This window comes from Nelumbo nucifera, chromosome 7 (assembly GCF_055504915.1).
Source record: "Nelumbo nucifera cultivar China Antique chromosome 7, China Antique-T2T, whole genome shotgun sequence".
Lineage (NCBI taxonomy): Eukaryota > Viridiplantae > Streptophyta > Magnoliopsida > Proteales > Nelumbonaceae > Nelumbo > Nelumbo nucifera.
The window spans coordinates 22,216,958-22,230,433 of record NC_142655.1 but is presented as its reverse complement, the minus strand read 5'-3'; the positions used below and the strand labels follow the sequence as shown (position 1 = coordinate 22,230,433).

General features: G+C 39.8%; 1 protein-coding gene across 1 annotated transcript in view; it reads left to right on the top strand.

The window, feature by feature from the left end:
• The window catches only part of ABCB25 (ABC transporter of the mitochondrion 3), a 97,742-nt gene extending 87,291 nt beyond the window's left edge, over positions 1-10,451 (top strand). Inside the window, exon 20 of the mRNA XM_010253469.3 lies at positions 10,013-10,451. Within this exon, the coding sequence (XP_010251771.1) occupies positions 10,013-10,132 (120 nt within the window). The 3' untranslated portion in view covers positions 10,133-10,451. The remainder of the gene's footprint in view (positions 1-10,012) is intronic.
• The last annotated feature ends 3,025 nt before the right edge of the window (positions 10,452-13,476 follow it).

The window sequence follows — 13,476 nt, the reverse complement described above, 5'->3', positions numbered from 1 at the left end:
CAAAGAGGGCTTGGGCAAAACTTGGACCCCGTTACTTTGGCCTGTACAAGATTTTGGAAAGAATTGGCCAGGTTGCTTATAAATTGGAGCTTCCCCCCACCTCCCCGCCTTCACCTAGTCTTCCATGTATCCTTGCTCAAGAAATGCACCAGCCCACAGTCCATCGTCATCCCAACACTGCCCACGTTCACTGACGACAGAGGTCTAGTTACTGAGCCCAAGCGCATCACAGATTTCAGATGGATTAAGAAAGGGAAGCGCGTCATCCAGGAGGTCCTGGTAGAATGGGATGGGCTACCTACAATTGATGCCACTTGGGAACCTTATTGGGAGTTGCAAACTCAGTTTCTCGATCTCGACCTCGAGGCCAAGGTCAATTTGAAGGAGGGAGGAGATGATGAGAACCCAAGGGCCGACCCAAGCCCAGCTCGTTATGCTAATGGCCCATGACCCCCGGTTACGATGGTGTATACATGAAAGAAGAAGAACCTCTGCCTTGCACTTGAGCAGCTCCAGACCACGATCGAGGGAAATCGCAACCGAGTTTGTTAGAATTGCAGTGTAACGGTCAGCTATAGTTATATAAGCTGAACCCTCTACCAAGAAATGATAATAATAACAATCGTTTCTTTGCTCTCTCTCTCTCCCTCTCTCTTCAGGTGGTCAGTTTCCCTCGAAGGAACCCTGAGGTAGGCAGCAACCTATCATTATGACTTGCATTAGACACAATGTCGTTGTGGACAAATTGATGCTTTTACTTCGACATCAGTTTTAGGGGGAATAGAGAGAAGATGGGAGTTCATATTTGTAATTTTATCTTTCATCTTTCTTTGTACACTACTTTTGTACACTGATGTATTTTATTCTTTCTTGTAAGGACAGAATCATCCATTTACACAATGATAATGTTGCTACTACTTCTATAGACGAGTAGAATTTCACTTTTGTATAGCAGAAATATTCATCACTAGAAATCCTTGCAGCCACAAGAGCTGAATTTGATAACTATGAGAAATATCTAAGCCACTGGGTGAAGTTTATGGGAAGTGCTACTAGTGCTGTAGACCCCTCTACTGCTTCCTTTACTGCTTTTGCTCATTCAAGTACAACTCATGATTTAAAAGGCGCACCTCAAGTGCGCCTAGGTGCACAGACGTGCATTTTAGGGTATGCGCTTCACCTAGGTCCCAGGTGCAACACTTTAAAAAGAAAATCTGTGCATTGTTTTTGTTTTTTTGTGCTTAGCATCTAGGGTCTAGGGCTGGACCCAACCACACCCCTTGAGGCAGGCCCAAACAAGTTCATATTAGGGTCTTAAATTTCGTAATATGGACTTGTTTGGGCTTGCCTCGAGGGGCTTGGTACAAAGGTGACTTGTAGAATCAGGAACATATAATGTTTAACATCACATTAGCTATTTAAGGTAATGCAATTGGGAAAAAGATAAAGAGGTTAAGAGTTTACTTGCTTGAATATGTTTTATATGTTATGTTTGATTTTATTTTTAAATTTTCATTATAAATATGTTTTACATGTTTTGTTTATATATTTTAATTTGAGATAATAGATTTTTTTTTAAAACATTTATTTTAAAATTTAAGTTTATAATTTTAATTAATATCGTGTTTAATATTTTGCATTTTCTGATTTTTTTTGCATTTTTGCATTTTTGCATTTTTGCGCTTTTCTTCAAAAAGGTGCATGCCTCGCCTTGCACCTTGTGACTTGGGCACAAAATGGCCCTTGTTTTTTTGTGCCTTGCACTTCTAAAACCACTGGTACAACTACCATTGCCAACCATGTCAGTTATATAGGTAATCTAGATTCATGACCTCCCTTTCGCATTTGTTTCATTCATATACCCTTTGCTCTAGAAGAGAGAAAGTATCTATTGGTGATAGTTCCTGTTGAAGTTTGACCTGCCATAGAATTCTGTCTTGTTCGTTGACTGTAGAGTAAAGTAGACAGCAAGAAGTAGGAGAGGAAAGAAGAAAAGAGAGAAGAGAGAAAAGAGAGAAAGGCTGGTTCGAATTAGGGAAAAAAGTTAATCCCTTGATTCGGCCAGACCTATTATTATATTATTGACTTATTGAAAAAGACTTGAGTGCCCTTCTTTAAGTAAGAGGCACTCGAACTAACATAACAGTACACATCAGCATTCTCAACAAGTACAAAGACTGAAATACCCCTTCACTAACACCACTAACACTCCCCCTCAAGCTGGTGAGTATATATCATATAATCCCAGCTTGTTACATATGTAGTCCACTCTCCCCCGACTCAAGCCTTTTGTAAACAAGTCTGCCCACTGGTTTCCCGTACTAACATATGCAGTTTCTATCACCCCATTCAGCACCTTCTCTCTCACAAAATGACAGTCAACTTCGATGTGCTTGGTTCTTTCATGAAACACTGGATTGGAAGAGATATGAACCGCTGCCTGATTGTCACAGTAGAGCTTCATTGGAGTACTGATGTCATATCCTATCTCCTGTAGAAGGTTCCTCAGCCACACTAGTTCACAAGCAGTATGTGCCATGGCCCTATATTCCGCTTCTGCACTGCTTCTTGCCACAACTGTTTGCTTCTTACTTTTCCATGTTACCAGGTTACCCCCCAGAAAGGTGCAATAGCCTGTGGTAGATCGTCTATCAGACATAGAACCTGCCCAATCAGCATCGGTGTATCCTTCTACTACCAGTTTTCCACCACTTCTGTACAGCAAACCACGACCAGGAGCTCCTTTCAGATACCTCACAATCCTTAGCACTGCATTCCAATGTGGGACCAAAGGTTTCTGCATGAACTGACTCACCACACTAACCGCAAATGAAATATCTGGCCGAGTAATGGTTAGATAGTTTAGTTTGCCTACAAGTCGTCGGTATCTGCCAGGCTCTTCAAACACTTCACCTATATCACTGCTCAGCCTCGTATTTGTTTCCATAGGTGTCTCAGCCGGTTTAGTACCCAACAATCCTGTTTCTTCCAGTAAATCAAGCACATATTTCCTCTGGCACAAATTAATGCCATGCTTAGATCTTGCTACCTCTATGCCCAAAAAGTATTTCAACTTGCCAAGGTCCTTTGTCTGAAAGTGTTCCTGTAGGAATGCCTTCAATCTGTCAATGCCCATTTTATCATTCCCAGTCACAACGATATCATCCACATACACCACCAATATTATTTTACCTGCCGAAGAGTCAAGACTGAAGACAGAGTGATCAACTTGGCACTGTTTCAGACCAAACTTCTTGACCACCTCACTGAACCTACCAAACCATGCTCGAGGGGACTGTTTAAGTCCATAAATAGCCTTCTTAAGTCTACATACCTTACCATCCTCCCCCTGAGCAACAAACCCAGGTGGTTGCTCCATGTAGACCTCCTCGAGCAAATCCCCATGCAAAAAGGCATTTTTGATATCGAGCTGATGGAGAGGCCAACCAGACATAGCTGCAAGGGAGATGACGACACGAACTGATCCTATCTTAGCAACCGGGGAGAACGTCTCCGTGTAGTCAATGCCATAGGTTTGGGAGTACCCTTTGGCAACCAGCCGCGCCTTCAGGCGCTCAACACGACCATCTGGCAAGTACTTAACACTATACACCCACTTACAACCGACAGCCTGCTTCCCAGGAGGAAGAGCGGTGAGATCCCAAGTGTGATTATGATGCAAAGCAGAGAGCTCTTCTTCCATAGCACGGCACCACTCTGGAGAGGTAAGGGCTTCCTGGACATCCTTAGGAACAACCACGGAGGATAACAAAGATATGAACTGGCGATGGGGAACGGAGAGGTGGGTAAGTGAAACAAAATTGGAAATAGGGTGAAGGGTGCAAGTACGCTTACCTTTCCGTAAGGCAATAGGAAGATCTAGGTCGGAGGCTGGTGTCGAAGCTGGAGCTGGATCTGTCGACGGTGATGAAGCTGGAGGAGCTGCAGCCGGTACACGTGGGCGATGTGTATACACGTGACGGATGGGTGGACGGTCAACCAATGGTGGCACCGGAGGCAAGGACGTAGGCATGACTGGAACCAAAGGAGGTGGATCAGCCACAGGAAGAGGAAGAGGAGGTGGTGATGTGGGGGAAGCAGCAGCACCGGACCCCACGAAGAACGGAGTAGACTCAAAGAATGTAACATCAGCACATACCAAGGAACGACGAGAACTAGGATGATAACACTTGTACCCTTTCTGAGTTCGGGAATAACCAAGGAAGATACACTTCAGGGAACGTGCATCTAACTTGTCAGTCCCGGGACTCAGATTATGAACGAAGCAGACACACCCAAATACCCGAGGAGAAAGCGGAAACGGAGACATGTTGGGGAATAAGACACTAAAAGGAGAACGACCATCAAGGATAGACGTGGGCATCCGATTAATTAAGAAACAAGAGGTGAGCATTGCATCGCTCCAAAAAGTTTTGGGAACATTCATGTGGTGCATGAGGGAGCGTGCCGTTTCTACAAGATGGCGGTTCTTTCTCTCAGCAACCCCATTTTGTTGCGGAGTATAGGTACATGAAGTTTGGTGTATAATCCCATGGTGGTCCAAGTATTCTCGAAAAGATGAGGACAAGTATTCACGACCATTATCAGAACGGAAAATTTTGATGTGAACACCAAATTGATTGCGGATCTCAGCATAAAATTTCTGGAAGATGGAAAATAATTCACTTCTTTCTTTCATTAAATAGAGCCACGTCATTCTTGAACAGTCATCAACAAAAATAACAAAATATCGGTATCCATTATATGACATCACTTTATAAGGACCCCAAACATCTGAATGAATTAAAGAAAAAAGACTCGACACACGGTTATCGACCCTAGAACGAAAGGGAACACGATGGTGTTTCCCAAATTGACAAGACTCACAATCTAAAACAGAAAGTTGACTCAATGAAGGGACTAAGGACTGCAACACTTTCAGCGAAGGATGACCAAATCTACAGTGCCACTGGAGAGGAGAAATGGATGACTGAAGAGCCGTTGACGTTCGTCCACCACCATCAAGATAATACAGTCCACCGGCTTCATGCCCTCCACCAATCTTCATCCCCGTCTTGAGATCCTGAAAAACACACATAGAAGGGTAAAAAGTGATGGAGCACTTAAGTGACTTGGTCAGCTTACTAACAGACATAAGATTAAATGGAAGCTTAGGTACATATAAAACAGAGGATAGGGATACAGGGTCTAGGTCAACATTACCAACACCACAGATAGATGACGTGGAGCCATTAGCAAGGGTAACAGATTGTGATGTTGAGCAATGAGTGAGAGATGAAAACACACCTGGAGTTCCCGTCATGTGATCGGAGGCTCCAGAGTCAATAATCCAGGGGTTGGGTGTGGATGCCAAACAAGCCATACCTGAGTGTGCAAAGGAAGCTGTGTTCTGCTGCGACTTGGATTGAACAAACCTCTCATACTCATCACGAGGAACACTCACCATCTCCTTGCCTGGACCATCTGAGGGAGTAGAAGGCATCGGGTCAGCTGACCGTTTCTCCTGTGTAGGGCTGAAACTGGTGTCACTAGTCATGGCATGGTTGGCCCACGTCGAGGGAGGACCATGTAAGTCATAGCAGTAGTTAATGGTATGTCCATCCAAACCACAGTGAGTACACTTCCGTGGACCCGAGCCACGTCCTCTACCACGAGCTCCCCCTGAATCTCTGCCTCCAGTACGACCACCACCACGGATGTGTGTAGATCCACCACTACCACTCCTGCCAGGCTGGGTTCCTCGAGTCCCACTTCTGCCACCTCGGCCTCTTGACACTGCAAATGCTGATTTATCGGAGACATTAGAGTCCATAGATCCAATGGAAGCCCTCCGAAGACGAGCAAACACCTCCTCTAAAGATGGAAGAGCAGATCCCCCTAGTATCTGGGCTCGTACTGGTTCATACTCAGACTTCAGCCCCACCAGAAACCGTGTTACATCAAGCTGCTCTCGCTGTTGCTGTTGAACTTTGACATCTGAAGTGAGAGGATGATAGACATTTAACTCATTACGGATATTCCTCACATTGGCATAGTACTCCTCAAGGCTCTGATTTCCCTGTTGCAGATTGAAGTATTCCTGATACAGTTGATATACCCTAGTGGTATTATCCTGACCTGAATACAGTTTCTTGGCATGATCCCACACCTCTTTGGCTGTGTCAAGAAACATGAAGTTCACACTGATTTTGGGTTCCATACTGTTCCACAACCATGTAATGATCTGTGCATCTTCCTGTTCCCAGTCTTCATACTCCTGAGAATTAGCGGGGGGTTTCTCCTCTCTTATATGCTTCACTTTCTTCTTCGCCTTCAGAAAAACCTCTACAGACTTGGCCCAAGGGACATAATTCTCTCCATTCAGTTTAATGGAGGTCATTTGGACATTCAGGTAGTCAGTAGATATCATGACACTAGGTTTACTATCACTGTTATCTGCCATTGCCGAACTCCCTTAATTCTGAGCACTGAATTAGGAGCACTACACACTGCACACTACACACAGACACTTCATCGAAATCTGCACACTGATTTCAACAGCTGAGAACTGCAACACCACAAACCCTACTCACCGAAGTCTGTACACTGATTTCAGCAGTATTAAATGTTGAAAACTACAACACCACAACCCCTACTCACCGAGGTCTACACACTGATTTCAGCGATATCAAAAGCTGAAAACCACACTTGTAACACCACCAACATTAATCCACAACTATAGGAAGCTTCACCATTAAGTAGACACTATTGCCATTCGAATCACACACAAACCAGAATAAACCCTAGCATAAACCCTAGCATACTGCAATCTGAGAACCCATCATGCGAACTGTACTACACCTCTCATGTATTCCATAACAAAAAAAATATAAAAAAAACTTTACCTCATCGCCTGAAGGCCAACCATACGAAGGGCTGAGACACCACTGCACCACACGTACCAGCCCTAACTAGGGCTTAGAAACCACAGCAACCAATCACCAACGACACAATCGGAGGCATAGAGACCTCCTAGGGAAGAGGGCGATCACTCCTTTTCAGCCCTTTTCCCAGTCTCCAACTCACAACTGAGAACCCCAAGTGAAACCCTAATTCGAATGCGCAGAAGGCAGAATTCTAGCAAGTCTGATTTGGTGAACCTAGCTCTGATACCATGTTGAAGTTTGACCTGCCATAGAATTCTGTCTTGTTCGTTGACTGTAGAGTAAAGTAGACAGCAAGAAGTAGGAGAGGAAAGAAGAAAAGAGAGAAGAGAGAAAAGAGAGAAAGGCTGGTTCGAATTAGGGAAAAAAGTTAATCCCTTGATTCGGCCAGACCTATTATTATATTATTGACTTATTGAAAAAGACTTGAGTGCCCTTCTTTAAGTAAGAGGCACTCGAACTAACATAACAGTACACATCAGCATTCTCAACAAGTACAAAGACTGAAATACCCCTTCACTAACACCACTAACAGTTCCCTTGCTCCTATCTTGGGAAACACCAAGATTTCTAATAACCTTAGTCTTTCTTTTGTCCTTCATATTCCTAACCTCAATACAAATTTTCTTTTAGTTAGTGCCATTACAAAAGATTTGAATTGCTTTGTAACCTTCTTTCCTCATCATTGTGTCTTTTAGAATCTCAAGTCTTAGAAGATGATTGGGTAGTGATTGTGAGGCGAATGGAATAAATATCTGCCCAATGTGCCTAAGAGTCTCACCCAACACCATCTGGTTGCTTATGAGTTTGTCCTATTTGAGCCAGTTGATCGTGTTATTTTATGTCATCGGTTAGGTTATTTGCCTTTTTAGTCTATGTGTCTTTTATTTCCAGAGTTGTTCATAGGTGTTAACTATTAAGTTGCCAAGTTTACAGTCTGAAAGTTTTGATTTGCTAAGCATTGTAGACATTTATTTTGTTCTAGTAAAACAAGAATGAATTTACCTTTTGAAATTGTGCATTCTGATGTAGGGGGACCTTATCGTGTTCCGTCTGTGGGAGGTTTTTGTTACTTTTTGCTGTTTGTGGATGATTATTCTCGTTATACTTGGATTTATCTTCTATGATCTTGTGGTGAAGTTCCAAAATAATATTCTATTTCCATCAAATGATTTGTACCCAGTTTGACATGAGCAAGGGAATGAACTATAAGCAATTAACTGGAGGGGGGGTGTTCCCAATGTATGGCGGGATGATTTCTCCCCCCATTTTGCTAGCACTATACATCCTCGTTCTTCTTCATACAAAACATCTAGAATCAAAAAGAGCTTCCACTTCTTCTTCCTCTTCTTCTTAAGGAGGTTTATACATCCTTGTGCTTGGGAGTTGTACACCACTTGTGTTCTGAATGCCTCGTGCATCTGGGTAGTGGAATGCGAATTCGCATCATGCCTCCATGTTTATATATAAACAGGTCAGCCTCCATGTTGACTTTTAAAACACTGTTTCAGGCATGACTTGATAGGTTCTGAAAATTAATAGCATAACTGCAAGCTGTACTACAAGGACGTCGATTTGCAAGGATATTTGCTTGTAGAAGGGAACTCAGATGAATGCCGACTAACTAAAAGGAGAAATGGAAGGGCTTGTCATTTATGACCAGTGTTTTAAAAGGTGTGGGAGGCGTATGCCTCCAGGCAAGGTGCCCCCAAAACACCCTGAGGTGTATGCCAGAGGCACTGATACCTCTGAGGCGTACACCTCATACACCTTTTTCATGAGGCGTGCTAGAAGCGTATGCCTCATGCACATTTCATATAAAAAGACAGAAAAAAAAAAGAAAAAAAGAGAGAAAAAAAGGAAGGAAAGGAAAGGAAAGGAAAAGAAAGGGAAGGGAAAGAAAAAAGAAAGAGAAGAAAAAAAGAGAAAAGAAAAAGAAAAAAGAAAAGGGAAGGGAAGAAAAGATAAGGGGAAGGAAAGTGGGCCCGGGGCAAAAAAAAAATGAGATCCTCCTTCCTCTTCTTCCTCCTCCCCTCCCTCCTTCCTCCTCATCCCCCTCCTCTTAAGGAGGCTTATGCCTCCTTGTGTTTGGGAGGCTTACACCTCTTATGTTCTGAATTACGCCTCATGTCTCTAGGTAGTGGAATGCCTTGCGCCAAGCCTCTGTGTTTTAAAACATTGTTTAAGACACCAGACTTTGGGAGCAAAGCATTTGGCTCTCACTATGGGATCAGTCTTTTCCTGTGTTCCCTAATTTGCAAATTTCCTTGTAGATATCATAGCTCAAGAGAAACACACAACACTGTTATGGGGTAGGTATCTATTAGTTTAAAGCAATCATGTTTTATCTGTTCTGTTTTTGGGCAGTAGGAGCTGTAGGGAACCCAGCAATGAACGGTTAAAGAATAGGATAAACTTGGGGCTTGGTGCTAGGATCTTGTGATGATGAGCCTTATCTTATAAACAGAAAATTTTAATTGAGAAAATTGTGAACTTGTAGACAAGACTATTTTCATACAAGAAAAGTAGATGAAAATCATCATATAAACAAGGACCATAAATTACTAGAGCCTGGATCTCCTGCAAGAAAAAGTTCTGCTCACATAGCATCCAGCTGCACATTGAGAATATCTCGCATTCATGTTTAATTCATGGGGGGATGTTCCCAATGCATAGTGGGATTCCCATGCTTTCATGATGTATGCAGAGTTTCTGCTTGCAGAGAATCCCGTCGCAAATTACTAAGATCTTGGAAAAAATTGCATTCATATAAATCCATCAAAACTATTGGAAATTTGGAAGCGGTCTTTAAAAACAAACATTTAAAAAAACACTAAATATATTATCAAATTAAAAACAAACATGCACAGAAAACTTGGAAGCGGTCTTTAAAATTTCACACCCCTTTTAAAATACTGGTAGTTTCTTAAAATGTTGGTTCTGCTGGGTTCTAATTTTGATGCATTAGTTGTTGACATTTTCTTATTTATCTCAACCCCCAGCCAAAAAAAAAAAAATCAAAATTTCCTTCTTATTTTTCTAATTGATTTTACCTTGTGAATTTCCAGATTATTGTCCTGGAAAGTGGGAAGGTAGTTGAACAGGGACCCCATGAAGTTCTCTTGTCAAATGCAGGAAGATACGCTCAGCTGTGGGGACAACAAAATAACACTTCTGATGGGAATTAATTAGACCATCAAAGTGGAGGCAAAATTAATTTTCCCTTTGATGTTGCAAAAAATTTTTTATTGGTCATGTTGTATGATAGTTTCCTAGGTTTTTAGCTCCCTATAAACATGGTAATTCTTTAATATTTTATAGGAGCTAAACTTGAGAAGAATTACACATTTTCATTTGTACAATTACTAAAACTCTCTCTCTCTCTCTCTAATTGTAAATCTTCCCATCTACTATTTACAATGTGCCATTACACTAAATAACTAGAACGATTGAATAGATTGTTCATTCTTGATATTTTGAATGAAATAGCTTTTACACCAAGAAAAATTTATTTAAATATGCCGAATCCTTAGCTAAAGATTTTATATTACTATAAATTCACTTGCAGGAAAAAAAAAACGGTGTAAATGTTAAGTCTTTGTGACAAGTCCAAAGACTTGTCAAATTAGGGTTTTCCTAATATGTAATGCTTTATGTAATGCTTTCTTAAATCATTTATTTTTTGCATTTTCCTAATTAGGGTTTTCCTAATTTTACAAGTACATATAATTTATTTTTTGCATTTTCCTAATATGTAATGCTTTCTTAAATCAAATTAGGGTTTTAGGATCTGCTACCAACAAGCCATTACAGGCTTACAGCCGCACATCAGGAACATCTCTTGTCATTCATGGGGAGATGTTTCCCTTGTGCAGCTTAGGGTCCTGTTGGGAGGCTTGTTGGCAGCGTTTGTTGGTAGCAGATCTAGTTGCATAAAAGTAATTTTTAATTTATTTTACTTGTTTTATTGGTTTCATTGAGGGGGAATGAGTTAGACTGGTTGAAGCTTTGAATGGGAGATTTTGTAAACAAACTTCAATGTATTGATACATATTTAGCCTAGTAAATTATAAGGAGAATTTATAATTTCATAAGGAACAATGAAAATTGTCTTAATTGGTTAATTTGTTTTACCAGTTTTTCTGAGGGACATAAGCAATAAGTTTGAACCAAATTTTGATTTTTTTTGGGTGGGGGGGTGGTATTGAAAATTTTTTATTTTATTTTATTTTATTTATTATAGCTAAAGTCAAGTGGAGAATTTTTAATTTTGGGCAAAGCCATCTATAAGGGAAATCACGGTCTACCCAACAAGAACATATAAACTTGTAAAGTAAATATTTTGTTAAAAGCAGGATTAGTGACTGTTTTGGTTGGAGTAATGTTCCTAATTCTTTACTAATCATTTCCTAAAGTACACTGTTGATGGTCTCAAGGTTGAACTATAGTTACCTATTTTATTGGTTTGCTTGGTTCCAGTATGGGTTTTAGGATTGTAATTTGCTATTTTTAATTTAACTTGTTTATTAGGGTAGTGATTGGTTCGTGGTTCAAAAAAAGGGTTGTGTTCCAAAATCATATCACCTCTTTTTCAAAATGAAGATATTGGTTTTGAATTATCATTATTTTGTCATGTATGGTTGTAGTAGTTTTTTATTTTTTATTTTTATTTTTATTATTATTTTTTTCTTTTGAAGGGCTGTACAACTGCATGGGGTGAGTCATCTCCCAATCCATAACCCCCCTCCTTCCCCCAATCCAGGTGTAGACGGGATTCGATCCCAAGTATCCGCTAAGATAAACAGGAGACCTTACCAACCTGCTGGTTGGCACACTGTTAGTTTTTCTGTGTGGCTCAAGTGTACAGAGGCAATTCATCTATCACCTTTCAACTTTGATCTTACGTCCATTCATTTGTCATACGTTAACAATAATATATAATACCTTAAATATATATAAAAATGCATATAATATGTTAAAAAGTATATATTATTAGATATTATGCCATGCGTATAAAATATATATAGTATTTTATAGAATGTAGGTATATGAATCAAGATTCAAAGAATCACCTACTACGTCAGCCTTCTTTTTGAAGCATCACTCTTGTGGTTGTGTTCAAACAGCTCTCTTCCATTGTGTTAAAAAGTGAGGAATTTTATTTTCAAAACATGAAAATGCTCTTTAAAATACTAGTATTTGTGAATCAGACCGAACACAAACATAAACATGAACCAAATACCCCTTAGGAATATGCTTTTTAGGAACTTGATTTCCTTTGATTTTTTTTTTTTTTTTCAATTAAAGAGTTCGCTTTCGATAGAAAAAGTTAAACATGTACGATATTAACATTTTTTATTCACGTTTATTCCTAATCCACTGCCATTCAATTTCGACAATCCAGAAAAAGAAGCTAAATGTACGATCACATTGGGTCGAGAATGAATATTTGAAAACTAAGTGGTGATGAAATGATCAACAATGTTGTAAGTTAAATGGGTATATATATAGCATGTTATTTTGGTGGTGTAAGTGGTGGCTAAAGGGGTCACAAAGTTCAAGTTTCTTTGTTGTCTTTTGAAAGTTTATGGTAATTTAAGTAATGCGACTTGCGAGATGGTCATTAAAAACTATCGTTTTATCTCAAAACCGTTATTTTGTCAAAAACTGTTGATTTGGTCAGTAAATCACTGATCCGGGCGGTTGAACCGTCCAACGGTTTTGGCCATTTTTTATTTTTTAATTTTTTGTCAGAATTGGCCTTCCATTCGGTTCGAACGGTTGGACCATTCAACCTGGGAACCGAACCCCTGACTGGTTCGGTTTTAAAAACCTTGTTAAAAACCGGTTGGGACAATGAAACCCGATAAGTTGTTTACCGTTTTCTTTTTCATCCTTTGATCAAATTGGCCAGTTAAATCGGTTGACTCATCACTTAACTAGTATTTTAGGTCCATTTCATCACCAAGTTGCTTGCCTACAAAAATCTGTTGATTTAGACAACAACATGCATGGTGACCTAGTCAATTGAACCATTTGATTTGGTCAATAGGGTCATAGGTTAAACATTAGTTTTCTTTTTCTTATTTTTTTTCATTTTCATCATTAATAAAAATAATTATTGTTTATGATATTAAAGATATGTCTAAACCTTTTATAATATTTCTTTATAATTCTATTGGATTTTAGAATTTTTTATTTAATTATGACATATTAGATTATATGGACGATTGAATCATAACTTGTTTTTCCTCTTTATTTTTTTTTTAGTTTTTGGATGCATCTTTTTCGTTGATACACTACCGATACACCCCCGATATGGGTCCGATATGCATAAAAAAGACAAAACACCCAATTTTCATGTATATACTATATCTATTTTTTAAAGATACAATACAATATGTTAAACCTTGATTGTAGGGTGTGAGGTAAAAGAAAGGATAGACTTGGGTTTAAAGGTTTTGGCCAATGAGAGAGCTTGGATTAGAATCTCGGTGTCATTAATGGTTAAATGTAGGAATTTAAGGCGAAA